At 38.3% G+C, this 19,243-nt stretch overlaps 3 protein-coding genes and 1 non-coding gene across 8 annotated transcripts in view; all 4 read left to right on the plus strand.

Annotated features, from left to right (window-relative positions):
• Positions 1-13,644, plus strand: part of PIP4P2 (phosphatidylinositol-4,5-bisphosphate 4-phosphatase 2) — a 41,573-nt gene extending 27,929 nt beyond the window's left edge. The window contains exons 6-9 of one of the 3 annotated variants that reach the window (XR_016021658.1): positions 3,880-3,970; positions 4,796-4,964; positions 7,707-7,771; positions 12,109-12,179. Coding sequence is in view for 2 of the 3 variants with exons in the window: in XM_088799327.1 (XP_088655453.1) it covers positions 3,880-3,970; positions 4,796-4,964; positions 7,707-7,754; positions 12,109-12,112 (312 nt within the window). In the remaining variant the exon portion in view is untranslated. Of the gene's footprint in view, positions 1-3,879; positions 3,971-4,795; positions 6,362-7,706; positions 7,772-12,108 lie in introns of those variants that run through there. The other 2 variants (XM_088799327.1, XM_019726235.3) reach the window with 2 other exon arrangements.
• On the plus strand, positions 3,227-3,354 carry LOC141568728 (small nucleolar RNA SNORA40). The gene has a single exon (XR_012491948.1). It is a non-coding gene; the product is annotated as a small nucleolar RNA SNORA40 (small nucleolar RNA).
• On the plus strand, positions 12,109-14,519 carry LOC148757618 (uncharacterized). The gene is made up of 2 exons (XM_088799328.1): positions 12,109-12,219; positions 13,644-14,519. Exon 2 carries the CDS (start codon positions 13,749-13,751, stop codon positions 14,517-14,519), a length of 771 nt encoding a protein of 256 aa, XP_088655454.1. The 5' UTR covers positions 12,109-12,219; positions 13,644-13,748.
• The window catches only part of C7H8orf88 (chromosome 7 C8orf88 homolog), a 30,127-nt gene continuing 25,237 nt past the window's right edge, over positions 14,354-19,243 (plus strand). Inside the window, exon 1 of one of the 3 annotated variants that reach the window (XM_074318761.2) lies at positions 14,354-14,669. The gene's annotated coding sequence lies outside the window, so the exon portion shown is untranslated. The remainder of the gene's footprint in view (positions 14,670-19,243) is intronic. The other 2 variants (XM_074318760.2, XM_019726240.3) reach the window with 2 other exon arrangements.

The raw sequence follows: 19,243 nt of genomic DNA on the forward strand, positions 1-19,243 counted from the left end.
GATTCCAGCTAAATATAGCCCCGCAAGTATAACTCCTTACAGCATATTTCCAGTTTCAAAGGAAATCTTTCCATTTTAATTTATTTGTGAAATTAATCATCTGAATTCTTTGTTGAGTCCAGTAGAAGTCTGTACATGGAGAAGTGAAGTGAATAACCCCAAATAATTACACAGAAAAATATATACTCAAGGACAAGTATGTGAATACATATGTGAATGAACCATACGTCTGTGTATTATCTGTATTTTCACAAAAATGAGCAAAATTAAATTGCAGATATCTTCCCTGAGAACAGTAATTGGACTTAAACAATTCTATAGAAAATAAAAAGCCGAGACTTCTTGTGATGAGCAGTCTCTGCTGAGCACAGTGATAGTCACTTTATATACACAGATTTACTCGGTCATCTGCTCCACAACCCAGGAATGTACAAATGAGGAACTTTCAGGGAGGTTACAGATTTGGCTGCAGTGATTTGCGTGGTTGATTATTTTAGAACAGTGACAATATTTTGCTAATGATAAAGAAGTATTGAATGTCTAGATACTCTGTAATTAGATAAACATCACAAGACAGTGTATGATTGTGAAGAAGAATTTGTATCAGTTATTTGACGTAGAAGTTCACACAGAATGAATCAGCTTACATATCATTCTAGAGGACTGTGATAGAAGTCGAATCACATGCTAAACATGGGAGGACTCGGCATTCATTCCAGATTGGAGCAAAGACGCAGTGATCACATGAACACTCTTGGCTCGTATCTACATTTCTTTGCTCTTGGAATGTTTTTCTTCATAAAAGAATAATGAATCATCTCTTGAAGTGAGGTTCTGGGATAGAATTTTATTTCTTTAAACACAAATATCAAATACCCTAAAATTACTTATAAGTTTACTTCTATAATTAGGAGTTACTAAATCATTACTATGAAGCTATCACAAACCACGTGGGGAAGGCTTCCCCCAGGGCCCAGAGACCAACAAGCCTCTTTTCATACCACCATTTCTTCCTCACGCAGTCAATGAGCTAGTGTCAGTGAGGCAATGCTCGTCTTTCAGTTGGGCAGTTTGTGGCCAATGCTGGATGGGAGAAGGTGTAGTCTCAGCATTACGACTTGGGTTAAATGTCGATGCCAGTGCTATGATGGACCTACGACTAGTGGAGATGGCGCCTTAGTCCATGATAATTATTGAATGGTGTTTCTCTACATCACCGATGCACTTCTTTGTGGATTCCCTCCCACCATTTTAAACAATAGCTGACTCTTACTCTCTTTTATTTTGCCCTTTAGTGCTGTCTTTTATAATTATTAATGAATTTGACAAACAGTCCTGTGTTACATTCTAGGTGCTGGAAATAAAACATAAAACCTTGCCTTCAGGCAGCCTAGTCTTGTGTGGATATAAAAGAGAACAGACCATCACCATGAAGTTTTAAGTGCTTTGCGAGAGGTGTGATCCACATGCAGAGCCCCTGGTTCAGATTGGAGGGAAAGGGATGTGGGAGAAGGCGTTTAGGAGGGAGGGCTGTGTGAAGGAGAGGGGGGATCACCTTGAACAGAGCATGTGCTATAAGGACATGGCACAGGTAGGGTTGGCTATGAAGGGATGAGAGGGGCAGTGGGACCAAGGGTGACCTTGTCCCCGAGAGGCTGGGGAAGCATTCACTGGGATACGCAATGCAAGATCTACAGTTGTGTGTGACCGAGATTTTACTGTCCACCACCAGGTGTTTATTGGGCCTTGCCTGTCCCTGTCCCTGTGCTGAGATGGCATTTGGGTTGTGCAGGAACAGTAGATTATTTCTTTTTTGGTAAGGCTTCCCAGAGGTTGTGATGGTTTAAGTTGTGATGAAAATTGGGCATGCTTTTCTACCGTGTTTCCCCGAAAATAAGACCTATCCGGAAAATAAGCCCTAGCATGATTTTTCAAGACAACATCCCCTGAACATAAGCCCTAGTGCATCTTTTGGAGCAAAAATTAATATAAGACCCGGTCTTATTTTCAGGGAAGCACAGTAAGTAGAATTCATGCACTGAATGTACTAAAGTGTCTTCTTTTGGCTGACATAAAAACTGCTCCAGTATTTGCTTAGAACCTTTTGATTTATTCCATATATACTTCTAATAAGCATAGTTGGTTTCTAATCTGTGGTAAACTAGACCACTAAAGTCAGATACACAGGAAAATGAGAAATGACGGCCAGCTGTGAGGTATAACACAGGGAAAACAACTAAATGCACATATAGGAATTAAAACTAAAAGTAGCCTAAGGCTAAATGTGACATAAAGTCAATGAATTCTGTATGTCATAGTAACTCCTGAAGGCAATCTGTGCATTACAGCAAATAAGGCATTCCTGTTTATGTTTCAATTAAGTATTGAAGAATAGTTGTGATATTTCCAGCAATATTGACCAAGTGTTAAAAAGATTTGGGACTTAAAATCATTTTTTATTTGCAAAATTAACCTCTTTGGAATAGCACATTTCTAAATTATGTTTAGTAACTAACGCATTTCTGTATTTAATTTATTCAACAGACATTCCTTGAGCAGTTACTATGTACGAGGTATGATGTTGACAATGGCCATGCAAAGGCAGATCAGATACTTCATGTTATCCACTAATATAGTGCCTGATATATGATATGTGTTAATATATGTATGTTTAGGAAGTGAAGAAAGCATTAATATGGATGCTTGATGCTATACTTGCATCATTTTGAAAAGTATGAAAATTAGAGAACTGAAAACTATTAGATTTGGAATTTCAGTTGAGAAGTGTAATAAGTGAGAAGTATAAGCTTTTATGAATTTCCCATAGGCTTCTTGCAGTACATGTTAAAAGATTTCAGTGTTATCACTTTAACTTTAATCCTAATTTAAAAAAATTATTTTTAGAAAACAATGAAAAATAAGTACAATGCTTATAAATGATGTTTAGCTGGCATTATTTATAATTATGAAAATACTGAGTGTCCAATCGTAGAGAATTGGTTAAATTATGTTAATATTCATCCACCAGAATTCCAGTTTGAGAATACTTAACAATCTAATGCTTATGCTATATTGGTAAGGTACAAAAAAAAAATGGCTGGAGGTAAATATGCCAAAATACTGAGTGACTGTTTATGGTAGTGAGGTTATAGATATTTTCTCTTTTCTTTATTTTCCAAATTCGCTGCACTAAGCATATACTGTTATAACTGCAGGGGAAAAAAGTAGCACTTGGGGGGGTATTTTATTTGATTTGTGGACAAAGACATATAGACAAGAGCAAAAAATAAATCCTCTCTGCAACCTGGAACGCATTGTTCAGTATGAATTTGGATCCAGATGAGAAGGACCCTGACACCTAAAGCAGGTTACAGTGATGGGGGTGGGGGTATTCGTATTCATAAAGGCTGGTCCCAGGACTGAAGAATTGATAACTGAAAAGCATGGGATAGAGGAGAAATCTCAGCTACATTGATTTAGTGGTCTAATTTTAAGGTTGACATGAAATAGAGAGGGTTTTTATTTATTTATTTTTTAATTAACTAAAATGCTATTTGTAAGTAAGAGAGCACTCATTTTCCATTCTGGAATAAAGTGGAAATATATTTTTATCTGGGAAGATCATTATTGACCCCAGTGGTTTTTCTGTGGATATTGTCAATAATCAAGGCTTGATTTTTGTTGAAAGCCACAATAATATACCACAAATTCACCATTTATGATTATGATTAATGTTAGTCATTAAAAGTGACGTGTTTATGCATGTTCTTGTCTCTCAAGTTGAAGAAATAAATGGAAATATATATGTTACTGAAGCCATAGATGAAATGGAAATCACTGTGTAAACTTACTGTTCTCTCTGCTCTTGTCAATTTGCAGTTCCTCGGTGGGCAGTGCGCTCCCGCGAAGACGCTGCTGTGCGTATATCACCATTGGAATGATGTGTGTTTTCATTGGCGTTGGATTAACTGTGAGTATTACTCCCTCCCTGTTAGAATTCCTTCCTTCCTCTCAGCTTTATCACAGTCAATGGGGAGGCCTGGGACAACCTTCAGCCCCCGGAACAGCGGCCTCCCTGGGACACCAGGCCCAGAAGCTTTCGGAAGGGCTGTGGGAATTTCAGGTTCGGTCCATGGAGCTGTGTTTGGTGGAGCTTGCCCATCCAGGGCAGTTGGTGACTTGGGACCACTCCTTGACATTGGGGACTTCACCATCCATTTACCAAGAGCCACTTGTTATTACCTGGTACCTGGTAGGCCATGGCCAATGCTGAAGCAATGCTCAGGCAGCTATGGAAGCCTGAAAAACCATTCTTCTCTTTGTTCAAGTCTAGCAGAGGTTATTATCAACATGGGGTGGTTTTTAGAGGAGACTGAAGCTTAGCAGTTGGCAAGGCGATTATCCCAGGAAAACAGGAAGGGGCTGATCTGGTTTGCTGCCATTTACTTTCTGCTCCTTCTTTCCACCCAGTCAATCCCTTACTATTAGCAGTGTTCCTGCCCTGTCACATGACAATAAGGGGTTAAATGGATTAAGTCCCTTTCTGAGATAACATGTATTAGTGTGTTGTTCTGCTTACTTCGTAACATTTATACTTACTATAACTAGCAGCATCCTCTTACTAAATTTTACTGTCAGCGATAGTCAACAAATACACCAACTCATATTTTATAGGGACTTTGTGGTCTCAGAAATATATTTCATGAAAATCACATTTAAGCCAACACATATTCTCTGAACAGATCATTGTTTTTAAATTTCTAACCTTCTGTTTTTGTATTGCTTTTTATTTTAGGTTGGCACCCAAGATTTTGCAAGGCGATTTCATGCAACCTATGTTTCTTGGGCAATTGCTTATCTCTTAGGTTTGATCTGCCTTATCCGAGCTTGTTATTGGGGAGCCATACGAGTGAGTTATCCAGAACACAGTTTTGCATAAGCTTGCTTATGATTAAGCGAAGCAGGTGAGAGTATCTAGCAGTTCCTGACAAGCTACTCTGGGCATCTTTAAATTGTGTCTCCTCATGGATTCCATTCTGGTTTATGTATGAATTTTCAAGACTTTGGGAGCCTTTTATGAACAAATGCTTATTGCACTACATTATATGCAAATAATAGTTTGTTTTGCTGCTAGGTTTTCGAGCTCCAAATAATAAAGTGGCATCTTTATATTCTTTTACATCTCTTAAAGGTATTTTTGGATTTGTCACCAAGCATTATGTCTAACATCACCTTTCATTATTTTAAAATTAGTTATTCCATAATTGCTGATCTGTGAGTTTCCCAAGAAGTGTTTATAAATGTTTCTACAATAGCTTTACATTTATACTTACATTTTAATGAAATGGTATCAAAATTGCTTGCTTTAAAATCTAAGCAATACGCATTTTGCTTGAAGTGCTTATTGTAACTTTAACCTAAGATCATAGTGACCTTATTCAGGAAAAAAATTTGAGTGTACTTTCAGAGACTTGACATTCCTGTCAGATAAAAACCATTTCTAGATACTGTATTCTTGTTTTTTGTTGTTGTAGAAAACTACAATATTTTGGTAGTAATTTAAAACACAAGGCTGAAAGTATTTATTTGTCCACAGTTAAAAATAATGTTGGATAAATGTTTTTTTCTCAAAGATCAAAGGACTTTTGTCTTCCATTTTTGTCTGTTTTTTAATTTACCGCTTATAAAATTTCTGGTCTACATTTATGAAATTGAATGTTAATCGGCTGTATGTATTTCCTTAGAGAGCTTGGAAAAAGTATTTTACATAACGTGTTTTATAATACTTAACCATTTAAACAAAGATATATTTACACTGGGTTGCCCTCCTTTTCATTAAATCATGGTAAATTTCTCTCACGGAAATAATTCTGGACTAATTATGTGAAGGGAGCCTGTGACATTTCACACTAGCTAAAATGTTGAGATTAGAGGTAGTTACTATTACCATTCTTCTCAAATATATTGGGTCACATAATGACCCAATTTATTCAGGAAAATAGATCAAAGACAGTAAACCACATGGTTTTCAAAAAACTCACCAGGATTTAAGGAATCATCTCTCTCACTTCCCATATTTGCACTTTTGAAACAGAAATTGCTTAGCTGAGAAATAATATTCTAAAGAATTTAATGTAGAATTAGAAAATGAGATGATCTGAGGAAATTAATTGGCTATTCCAGGGATAGGAATAATATTTTAAAATATTTATGTCCCTGATTAGTATAAGAATATACTCATAATAGAGTTTGAAGCAAAATACATGCAAACGTCAAAGAGTAAATGATAAATATATAAATGCAGTAGTTCAGAATCATGTGTACCTTTGAAAATACATTAATAAAGATTATTGTTCAACAATTACCTTGTTCTATTCCATTTTTAAAACATAAGATGTGATTTCCAAAATTGCCTTGAGTTTTTGTTGTGAAGGAGTTTTCATGTTTGAGAACAGTTATATTTCTTTATATAATGTTCATTTATTTTTCTAGTATTTTCATGGTTTCATTTTAAAAATTTAGATTTTTATATCCATTTGTAATATGCTTGATGTAGTATTGTATGAAAAACGAATCTAATTTATTTCTTAATGGTTAACTAGTTGTAACAGCATGTGTGTTGAATAACCCACTCTTTCCTATTAATTTGAAATCCCACATTAAGTCATATGCTGCGTGGTTATATTCCTTTGGAATACAACTCGGTGACAGCAGGAACCTTGGTGATCTTGCTCACTGCTTTGTCTCCAGCATTTACAGCAGTGCCTAATGTGTATGTGCTCTATACACATCAGCTACATGAATGAACAAATGCGTGAATGAATTGGTTTGTTAAATTCTTTTATGTTCTTGGGTCTGGACTCTTTTTTGTTACAGAGTACACAAGTAAATATTTATACAATTTTTTGTTAAGGAAAAATTTTCCAAGTAAAACCCTAAAGCAGAAATCACACATGGAAAGGATCGGTAGATTGTATGATTAAAAAAGTAAAACACTTCTGCATAAAAAAAATTTACAAGCAGAGCCAAAAGAAAAAATGGTGAATATATTTTCACGATAGTAGAAAGACTTAATCTTTTAATACGGGAAGGGACTAATGGCATGAAAAGTCGATTCACCAAAGAAATATAAGTAATAAAAAGTTACTTTTTTTCAATTCACTAATAATCAAAGAATGTAAGTTATAACAAAGAGATACTATTTTTTTTTACCTACCGTATGAGCAAAAAATGAAAGCATAATTCTTGTAATGTTTAGGATATGAGATAGTACACACACATAAGTATTTTTTGACATAGTAATTCTGTCTCTAGGAATTTTTCTTAAAGGTGTTATGGATAAGAGAACAAATATATATGGGCAGTGATGTTTATCACATTTTTTGTGTATAATAGGAATTAAAAACAAGAAAAAGTCCCCAAATTCAACAATATTGGATAGGTCAAATAAATAATGGTATACTCGGAGTATGAAATAATAGGCAGTCATTTAAAATGTTATTTCTCACCTGTTGAATTAAAAATGGTTCACAAAATATTCTGTGGCAGTCAGATTATAAATCTATTATGTATAGTATGACCCACATTCTGAAAATGATTTTATGTGTATGTGTTGAAAAAAAACTAAGGAAAATTGAACACTAAAATGTAAGGAGTGGTTATCTCTGGATAATAAAAGACAAATGACTTTTTGAAAACTTTTATAGGCACACCTTGGACATATTGCGGGTTTGGTTCCGGACCACTGCAATAAAGTGAATATCGCAATAAAGTAAGTCACACAATTTTTTTGTTATGTTTATGCCGTTATAGTGTATTAAGTGCACAGTAACATCATGTCTACAAAACAATGCACGTACCTTCATTAAAAATTCTTTTTTTAAAAAGTTTATTGGGGTGACAGTGCTTGGTAAAGTTACATAGATTTCAGGTATATAATTCTGTAATACATCATCTATATTAAAAATTATTTATTGCTAAAACATGCTGACCATCATCTGAGTCTTCAGCAAGTTATAATCTTTCTGTTGGTGTGTGGGGGGTCTCTCCTCGATGTTGATGGCTGCTGACTGATCAGGAGGGTGGCTGCTGAAGGTTGGGTGGCTGTGGCAATTTTTACAAATATGACAATGAAGTTTTCCACATTAGTTGACTCTTGCTTTCATGAACGATTTCTCTGTAGCATGCGATGCTGTTCAGTAGCATTTATCCACAGTAGAACTTCTTCCAGAATTGGTCAGTCTCTCACATCCTGCCCTTGCTTCATCAGCTGAGTTGATGTGATACTCTTCCTTCATTGGCCCTCCAAGGATCTTCACAGCTTCTTCACCGGGAGTAGACTCTATCTCAAGAAACCACTTTCTTTGTTCATCCGTAAGAAGCAACTCCTCATTCGCTAAAGATTTATCATGAGATTGAAGCAATTGAGTCACACCTTCAGGCTCCCCTTCCAGTTCTAGTTCTCATGCTGTTTCCAACACACCCCCTGTCACTTCCTCCACTGAGTCTTGAACCCTCAGAGTCACCCGTGAGGGTGGGAATCAGCTTCTTCAGAGCACCTGCTAATGTTGGTATTTTGATCTCTGTACATGAATCATGTTCTTAATGGCATCTAGAATGGTGACTCCTTTCCAGAAGGTTTTCAATTTACTTTCCTCGGATCCATCAGAGGAATCACTATCTATATTATTACAAAATGTGTTTATTAAATAATAAGACTTGAAAGTCAAAATTGCTCTGTGATCCGTGGGCTGCAGAATGGGGGTTGTGTTAACAGGTATGAAAACAACATTAATCTCATTGTCCGTCTCCATCCCAGCTCTTGGGTGACCCAGGAGCAGTCATATTTTTTTTGTTTGTTTGTTTAGGATCAGTCATATTTTGAAAGGAATTTTTTTCTGAGCTGTAGGTCTCAAAAATAGGCTTAATATTCAGTAAACCATGTTGTAAACAGATGTATTGTTATCCAGGCTTCTTCTTCCATTTGTAGAGCATAAGCAGAGTAGTTTAAGCATAATTCTTAAGAGCCCTAGGATTTTCAGAATAGTAATTGAACACTGGTTTCAACTTCAAGTCACCAGCTGCATGGGCGCTAACAAGAACCAGTCTGTCCTCTGAAACTTTGAAGCCAGTCCTAGATGGCATCTTCTTCCAACGTAGGGCTGTTTTGTCTCCATTGCAAATCTGTGGTTTAGTGCAGATCCACCCTCCTGAATTATCTTAGGTAGATCTTCTGGATAACCTGCTACTTCACCTTGCACTTTTATGTTATGGAGATGGCTTCTTTCCTTAAACCTCATGAACCAACCTATGCTAGCTTCATACTTTTCTTCTGCAGCTCCTCACCTCTCAACCTTAATAGAATTGAGGAGTCAGGGCCTTCCTCTGAGGTAGGTTTTGGCTTAAGGGAATGTTGTGGCTGGTTTGACCCTCTATCCCGACCACTAAAAGTTTCCCCATCACCAGTAAGTTTTGCTTTCTTATCATTTGTATGTGCAGTTCAAGAAATTTTCCTTTTTACTCACAAGTTTGCTCACTATTTGGTGCAAGAGGCCTAGCATTCACCTAACTCGGCTTTCTACATGCCTTCCTCACCAAGTGTAATCATTTCTAGCTTTTGATTTAAAGTGAGACATGCAACTCTTTCTTTAATTGAACACTAAAAGGCTATTGTAGTGTTATTAATTGACCTAATTTCAATATTGTTGTGTCTCAGGGAATGGTGAAGACCAAGGAGAAGGGAGAGAGAGGGGGTAGAGCAGTCAGAACAGATCCACATTTATCTGTTTGCCATCCTATATGGGTATAGTTCTTGACACCCCAAAACAATTATAATAGTAACACTGAAGATCAATGCTCAAAGATAATCATAACAAATATACTAATGAAAAAGATTGAAATATTGTGAGAAGTACCAAAAAGACATGAAGTGAGCAAATGCTGTTGGAAGTAATGGGACCAATAGACTTGCTCCATGTAGGGTCCACAAACCTTCAGAATGCAACAAAGCGCAGCACAATGAAACAAGGTATGCCCGTACTGACTAACAGCAGGAGAGTTTAAGGTTTTCTCTATGTGATGATCACAATATTTGTTACACCTTCATTTAGATTCTTGTAGTTTTAATATAAATTTATTAAAATCCAAACCAGTGAATTCCATTGATAAAATTGACTATTGTTTCATTTCTGTATGCCTTTGGAAACGTCCTTCCACTTGCAATGAATATCCCTATCTGTTGGTAAACTTTTTATTCTTGAAAATCTTGCTCAGGTATAATCTCCCCTGTAAACCCTTCCATGGTCCTTTCTCTCCTCCATCCCTCCCACCCCCCAGCCAGAATTATTTCTGTCGTTGTACTACTTCTTTTACCATGTAAATACTTTTAACTACTACTAATACTACCCTCTATTTAAATTATTAGTTCATAGGTACTCTTAGACAGCTGTTCTCTTCTTGCTGATTGTGCCTCAGTCATATGAATCTTATTTCAGTTTGTCTTCTTCAGCACATAATAGGCCTTCAAAGCGTTTTTGTTTTTTTTCTGCTGTCCTGAGCTGAATGGAACTAAATCTCTATTATGTCTTTTAATGCATTGCTGTATTGCCATGGTTATCTCTGTGTGTATATGTATATCCTCCATAAAATGCTTTGTAAATGTTTCTGGGCTATGTGAATGAGAAGCTGACTACTGGCAGAAGAGGGGTAAGGTGATTTGGTAAACACTACATAATACTACCTCTTTAGCTTTTCCCAACTCCACAGACTTCCAGTAGTACCACCCAGGGATCTGCACTGTTACGAGGCACTACATACCATGAGAGTAGGCAAACCAGTTTGTCTGTGTTACCTGTGCCCATACAGGGTTTTATTAACTGAGTGGAAGGTACTATGAAGGTAAAGTTAAATATGAAAATATAATTGTAGAAGGAGAACTGACTCTGGGTGATGAACACACAATGGGATTTATAGATGATGTAATACAGAATTGTACACCTGAAATCTATGTAATTTTACTAACAATTGTCACCCCAATAAATTTAATAAAAAAAAAATAATTGTAAATCAAACCTCTACTTACAAGTAATAAGACACATTTAATTATGAATTATTAACCTTCTAACTGGGACTCCTATTTCCACTCTTGCTTTTCCTCAATCCATTCTCCAAACTTTTAAATAAAAATATTTCCTTAGAATGAGAAAAGCAATGCAGTGACAACAAATTACAAATTTAGAAAACTGACCATTACCACAAACATCAAAAACCCATAAACATATTTTTAACCGCCTGAACCACCCCTATATTTTCATTTGTTTCCTCTTCAGCTGACAACAGTTCTGTAATGTATTTTCTTTGTGAGAATAAATAGATATTTTCTCAGCATTGTTAATAAATTTTTTTTTTTTTTTAAAGTTTAGAAAAGTTCACTTCAGTCACAACTTGTTTGGTAAAAACATGTCAATGTTTAGTTTGTTAAATTTGATGGAAATCAATCATGACTTACTGATGTGTTGTGAATTCAGGGCATTTCAAGTTTTCTTGGGAAGTGTGATTAACTTTAAATACTTTTTAAATCGCTCATGAACTTGTCAAGCTCTTGCTGTGGAGAGGTATCATGAGTTCTAGGTTATTCTCGTACCTGCCAATATTTCTTGCCAAATTAACAAGCAATTTTTAAAAGTTTCAATGTGCTTATATGCTTCATTCTTCAAAACATTCTTCTTACCAAAACATTTAGGAGTCTATTTATTACTACTATTTAAAATTTTTCTCAGCAATAGATTACTGTTTTTCGTTTGATCTGAAAAAAAATTTTTCCCCACTTTTTGTCGTAAGTTCTATTGATTTCATTTATTAGAAGATAAAAAATAATTTTAGTGTACGTTGTATATATAATTGTGTTAGATTGTTAAATATATTCTTGAAGAAGAAAACTTCTATTTTGAGTAGATTGATGAGAACTGAGTCCTACACTTACAATTTTCTACATCTGGGTGTTGGGAGGATATATTGACTCCATTTTCCACAGACTTCTGGTGCTTCATGTACAGGGCATGTTCTTATCAGACACCTCCTCTGACACTGCACTTTATTTTCTGATGCCAGGTGAGTTGTCTCAATTGGAGGTAGTTTTCCTGGAAACCACTTCTACGCCCTAACAGCTAGCAATAACTTGACTATGCATGGAAGTGCTTGTGAGACCACACCTTTGAAACAGTAAGTACTATCATATTACTGCCGCACTTAAACCCGTTACTGCTTCCCATTGCTCTCAGAATAAAGTTCACACTCCCTACTGGAGCCTGCAAAACACTGTAGGATTTCAGTTTTACTCATTTCTCCAAACTCATCTTCAACATTTTCTTGCTCTCTATAGCACGGCCACACTGGTCTTACGTAAGTTTCTGAAATATACTAAACTTTGTTTTTCCTTACCAGAAGGCATTCATACCTAGAGTTTCCTTCAGCTAAATGGTTTTTTCTTATTCTACATCAGCCTTCATTCCTGGTTTAGATGATCCGTTTTCAGAGAGGCATTCCGTCAGTCTTCAGTTATTCCTTTGTAGACAAGCTTTCTTTACATTTACACAATCTTCTTTGGAGGTTACTTGCCTTCTGAGTTCTCTTTCTAAATACTTCTTTTTTGAATGTGTAAATTTTGTTAATCAGCATCTCTTTCCTTATGTTGCAGTTTATAATATGCCTATGACATACATGTATATGTATATGATATATACGTATGGGTATGTATTTTCTGTGTGTGTGTGTACATAAAATAGCTGTTTGGAAACCTCAATTTAAATATCCTAATATAATCTCATTTACAATTCCCAAAATGAACTCATCATTTCCTTCCCCAAACCTGTTCTGCCTCCTATATTCCCTACCTTATGTCACTACCAGCTACTCACTTGTTCTCCTAACTCAGAAATCCGAGAATCACCTGAGATTCTCTTCTGATTCACCCCTTCCATCCAGTCTGACACCAAACCGTTGATTTCACTTCAGCAACATCTCAGATCTGTCCCCTCTTCACAACTTACCCAGATATCATTATTTTCTTACTGGAGTTACCGGAAGCCTTCTTGTGCCCTGTTTAATATTGCGATTCCTTACCCCAAAACCTACCTTTCACACTGTCACAATGATCTTTCAAATTTTTAAAAAGGACAAACTATAAACGATTCAAAATTTGATTCATGTCCACTGCCCCCGTTTCATTTCCCAGTACTGTTTCTCCGACTCCAGCTACTCCATGCCTCTCCCTCCCTTCACATGCCCCTCCGTCCAGCCGTCTTCTCCGCAAAGGCAACAACCCCCTGACTTTCTAGGCCTCAGGGTCACTTTGGGCATTCCTTGCACTGAGACCCCCCCCCCCACCCCAAGTCTGTTCCAGTGGAATTGTTTACTAGCCCTGGGGATGGCACGAACAGCCCTGCCTACCGCGGACGGCCCCCACCGCAGAAGTGCTGCACCAGAGGAAACAAAGGTGATGGTGAAGACATGAATAAACGACTAACAGAGAAGACAGAAAATAAAGCGTTCGGATTCGGATGCATTTGCTTCGACTAATATGGCTCCTTTCAGGACGGGAATCGGTGTGAGATGAGGGATTTGCCTCATGTTTCTATTCCTGACAGCCCGCATCCCAGCTCCCACTAGACTCTTCGGGCGGGGCAGTTGGGGCCGCCGCCGCTCAGACAGGAGGGACCGGGCATCAGCTCACGGGTGGCCGCGGGCAGGTAATGTTGCGCCTGGGGCCCCGAAGCTGTTCCGCGTGCGTGCCACTCGCCCGGTGGGCCTGTCTGCACGTCGGAGACGCCGCCACCCGCGCAGCGCGCTCAGCACACCCGGGAAGCGCGTGCCGCCAGTTTAACGTCCGCGCCCGCCTCCCCCTAGTTGTCCTCGGCCCCGCGAGCCGTCCTCGGCCCCGCCCACGTGCCCCGCGAGCCGTCGTCGGCCCCGCCCACGTGCCCCGCGAGCCGTCGTCGGCCCCGCCCACGCGCCCCGCGAGCCGCCCTCGGCCCCGCCCACGCGCCCCGCGAGCCGCCCTCGGCCCCGCCCACGCGCCCCGCGAGCCGCCCTCGGCCCCGCCCACGCGCCCCGCGAGCCGCCCTCGGCCCGGCCCACGCGCCCCGCGAGCCGCCCTCGGCCCCGCCCATGCGCCCCGCGAGCCGTCCTCGGCCCCGCCCACGCGCACCGCGAGCCGCCCTCGGCCCCGCCCATGCGCTCCGCGAGCCGCCCTCGGCCCCGCCCATGCGCCCCGCGAGCCGTCCTCGGCCCCGCCCACGCGCCCCGCGAGCCGCCCTCGGCCCCGCCCATGCGCCCCGCGAGCCGCCCTCGGCCCCGCCCACGCGCACCGCGAGCCGCCCTCGGCCCCGCCCACGCGCACCGCGAGCCGCCCTCGGCCCCGCCCACGCGCACCGCGAGCTGCCTCTGCCTCTCCTGGCCTCGAGCCGTCGCGCTGCCGAGGCCGTTCCCCGACGGGCTGCAGGGCGCTCAACCTCTGTGTCTGAGGTGAGCGCGGCGACGCCGATGCCCCGAGTCTTCCGGACCCTGAGGCGGTAAGTGCTGGGGAGAACGAGCCATGCTGGGGCCAACGATCCGACCCGGGGTGTGAGGAGGCGTCTGGGTGCCGTCTCCGCGGGCGGACGCGGGAAGCTGAGGTGAGGAGAGAAGCGTTGGGACCCGGCGCGACAAGTCAGGGTCCCAGGGTGCGTGGTGGAGGCGAAGGGACCGAGGCCGTCGGAAGGAGAGGGAGGTGGCTAGAGCTGAAAGCCCGGCGAGGGGAACTTTGAATGACTGCCCAGTTGCTGCTGAGGGGATATTAAAACCACCACCACACAAAACCCAGGAGTAGGCACACAGCGCCCACTGTCCCAGGACCGGGTCCCAGGTGGTGAGATAGTGGGAAGCTTTTTTGTTTCCCGTGCTCTTACATCATCACTAATTTTGGGCAAAAGTTTTTTTTCCCCTGTTTTTTTAAACATTACTGTAGTTATTTTTATTACTAATAAAGTAAACAACAAAGTAATATCTAATTATATGAAATCATATAATCAAGAAAACCCATTACTTAAAAAGAACCCAAAACCATGTATGGTCAAGTCACAGAAGAAAATGAAATGGTTAGTGAAGATATAAGGGTATGCCATTTAAAAAAAAATAGACATGCAACATTAGTTTCCGATGTACAACATAATGATTCGATATTTGTATCAAAAGTTTTTAATTATTGGTATTTTAGGCTATTGTAAAAAATGTAAATGGACAGTTACGATAACCACAAGCATCTGGACAATTTTATGCAACGTAAATGTTAAATTTTGTATTGAAAGATGGTTCACAGAGAAAAAAATTTTTTTTGGTCAGTGGTAAAGAGAGGGTATGAAATGGAAAATATCATGGAACACTCTCGGCTTAAAACTTTTTGATACTTTAGTTTTAATTTTTCTTGATAGCAACGTGATTCTATGAAATGTCTCTCATCACCTAGGTCATAATTGGTTTATCCCTTAACTCCTCTATATTTTCATTATGTTACTTTTCATCTATCAGTTTATTGCTTCAGGCAGACCTTGTTTTATTGCGCCTCACTTTATTGCACTCCACAGGGGTTGCTTTTATTTACAAATTGAAGGCGAGACCCTCACCAGCAAAAAGATTGTAACTCACTTTACTGGGACACTAGCTTTATTAACATTGTCTGGAACTGAACTTGCAGTATCTCTGAGGTCTGCCTGTAAATGTTGTTAACTTACAAGCAACATTTCGTTTCAGGGAATCCTAACTTTGTAAAAGTAGTATTTTGAGGTTGAAAATTGAGATTAAATCTTATCTGGTTATCATGTGGGAAATATACATGAGGCAGATGAAAGCCTGGTATTTTCACGTCTCTCAGTTTATTTCTTTGCTTTTATATGATCTTATTTCTTAATTGCAGCAGAACCATTAGCAGTTTATAAAGAAATATATAATTTTAATTTGGAAATTTTAAGTATGGTACACAGCTTTTAAATACACTACATGGTATATTTATGTTGTGATTTATGATTAGTATGGCTGTGTACCATGTCTACAGAATGAAGAAAGCATAATCTCATAATTGATTTAGTATTCTCAGAAAAATGGTAAAATGAGAAAATGTCAGTTATTAATTAGAACATAGCAGTTTATTCAGGAAGGCTTTTTACATAAATGTCCTTACTCATAGTTTTTTAACTATACAAGAAATGTCCACACAGATGTCTGTCTTTTACTGCCTTTTAGTTAGCCAACTTTACAAAAGAGGGCATGAACTATATAGTCAAATCCTCGTTTGTACCAGTTATTAACGGTGTGAACTTCAACATCTCTCTTATTTTTCTGAGTCTCAGGTTTCTGATTTGTAAAGTGACTAATAATGATTTTCTATAGCAGTTAATGTATTGCTCAAAAATAAATGAGACAATACGTATATGTAAAACATTTAGCATGTAATAGGACCTAAAAAGAACAGAGTTTTAATGAAAAAAGTAGTATGTGTAATAAGATTGTGCCCCAGTTGGTCAGCATGTGCTTATTACTGTACTACATTTTAGAAAATTCTAGATTACTTTCTAATTTCAGAATCAGTAGGTTGTTAGTATTCATGTTTAGTTAGATTTATTACTTTAAACAGAAAAGGAACCTAATATAGTTAGTATTGCTAGATGTAGAATAGCAACTACATTTAGGTTTTCCTAACTTGTAGACCAATATTCTATTCATACTATTCAGTCTTTTAAGATGATTTGTTGAATATGTGTAAATTTGAAAAAAAACTATTCAGTAACCATTTCTCAGCATTTATTAACAGATTGAACTTTTTGAGACATTGGATCGCAATGTCCTTTAAAAAGTATTTATACCATAAAACTATATATTTACATTTTAAAAGACAACTTTATGACAGGTCCACTACTTACTACCCAATGTTGTAGGTGGTATTCTGTATCTTTTGCAGCTGTTGTCCTTTGTAACAGTTGACATAGGAGGTTGGAAAATCAAGTTTGCGAACTCATCCTAGAAAAAGTGCTACATACCTCATTGTTGAATATCACTGTGGTCACCTTCAAAGCACACCCATTGGGAAGCTATGCACCAACGCCAGCGCCTAGTCCACCCTTCAAAGCCATTTTGGAACTTTTTCTGGAATGGCCATCAGAGCTATCATTGTATTACTCTTGACGTCCTGAAGGTCATCAAAATGTAGTTTTTTCAATATTTCATTTATATTCGGGTAAATAAGTCATTGGGGGCCAGATGAGGTGAATAGGGAGGGTGTTCCAATACAGTTATTTGTTTACTGGCTTAAAACGCCCTCACAGACAGTGCTGTGTACGCTGGTGCATTGTCATGATGCAAGAGCCATGAATTGTTGGAAAAAAAGTTCAGGTCTAGGTTTTCCACACAGCCTTTTCAGCACTTCCAAATAGTAAACTTGGTTAACTTTTTGTCCAGTTGGTACAAATTCATAATGAATAATCCCTCTGGTATCAGAAAAGGTTAGCAACATCGTTGCAACAAGTTAGCAAACTTCATTGTCAGACCTCCTAAATGCCTACCCTCAGTGATACCAGTAGTGTCAAAGGAAACTATTGGAACTCTGCCTTCAGTGAGTTTAAGATTGAAGTTGTTTCATATACTGACTTTATAGTTAAGTGTTTATTTTTTAACCTAAATGGAGAATTAGGCTTTAGTTGGTGGAGTCCTGTCCTTCATAGATTATGATCCTGTGTATCAGTTTTACAATAATAATTACTTCTTAAAAATGCTTGTCTTTCCTACTAATAACACGTTTTAAGACATAATGCTATTATGTTGTATACATCCCAGACTTATTCCATATAATGTCGGTGTCTCTATGCAGGCACAGTTTACTTAAGAAAAAATTTAGAGTACCGTACGGCATCATCTTTTCCGATTTCCCAAAATGTTATGGATTTATATATCTGGAGCCTTTGCTGTCGTTTTCCTACTTTATAAATTGAAAGGATAGGTGGTAATAAAGTTTTTTTTTTTTTTTTTTTTAAATTGTGTTGCAAAATCACATAATAGTTTTGTGACATTGCCCCGCCCCTGCCCCAACTTTTGAAAATCCCTGATTTGAATACTGTGGGTTTGCATTGCAGCAACTGGAGAAGACTTTACAACCTAACAACTCAATTTAAGCTGTGCAATGAAAAACAAGAAAGTGTGTGCCCAAGTACTCTATTGTATTCAGATTCATTAGTTTCATGAGGAACAGGATGGAAAATTACTATAATACATACTAGTATTATGGCCCTAATTAAAATGGCTAGGACAGACATTAAATTATGCAATATTAGATTGTTTTTTAGTTCTCGTTTTAAATACTCCCTTCCACATAGAAAGTATTCAAGAAATATTTGAAGTATTTTTTGCTAGTTATGCTTATAACTTTTTTGTTTCCTATTACATCAAAGTTGTATTGCCAGTAAATACAGACAGGATTGCTTTTGTTTAGAACGTTGTTAGTAGCCATGTTCAAACACTAGTTACCACACATTACAAAAATAGATAGGTGTTAACTTGGAGTACTGGCTTATTTATGTGTAAACTTCAGGAAGAAGTAACTACTTTGTGCTTATTTATCATTGCTAACTTTGAGAGGTTGTTTATACATTTATGATTTTAACATTTGAATTATGTCTGAAGGCATTTTTAAATATAGGAAAGCATTTCTTTGGAGCTAAAAGGCAGTCATGGACCCTATCGTATATTTATGTAAACAGTCACAGACTAATGATCTGCTTAAGATCATTAAGATCTGCATTAAGATCTGCTTATAGTTCTAATTCCTTCTGGATAAGCTGGTGCAAAGTCCTGTTGGGTTTTACTTTTGACTTTGTCTTAATAGGCATCAAAATTTGAAAAGCTGTGTCCCATTCAGGTATCAGAAGATTTTGGTTATGTTTAGGAGGTATTTAAATTTTCAGATTTATTTAATAAAACTGTGTTGCAGGTTTAGGGTATAAAGATAAATGAGGTTTGTTTTTTTTTACCTCAGCTAATCCACTTTAATCAAATTGGCATGTTCAGGCATACCTCGTTTTATTGCACTTTACAGGTTTTTGTTTTTTTTAATTGGGGAATATTGGGGAACAGTGTGTTTTTCCAGGACTATCAGCTTCATGTCAAGTCATCGTTTTTTCAGTCTAGTTGTGGAGGGCGTAGTTCAGCTCTAAGTCAAATCGTT

This window comes from Rhinolophus sinicus, chromosome 7, assembly GCF_057876585.1.
Source record: "Rhinolophus sinicus isolate RSI-liver-muscle chromosome 7, RSI-T2T, whole genome shotgun sequence".
Lineage (NCBI taxonomy): Eukaryota > Metazoa > Chordata > Mammalia > Chiroptera > Rhinolophidae > Rhinolophus > Rhinolophus sinicus.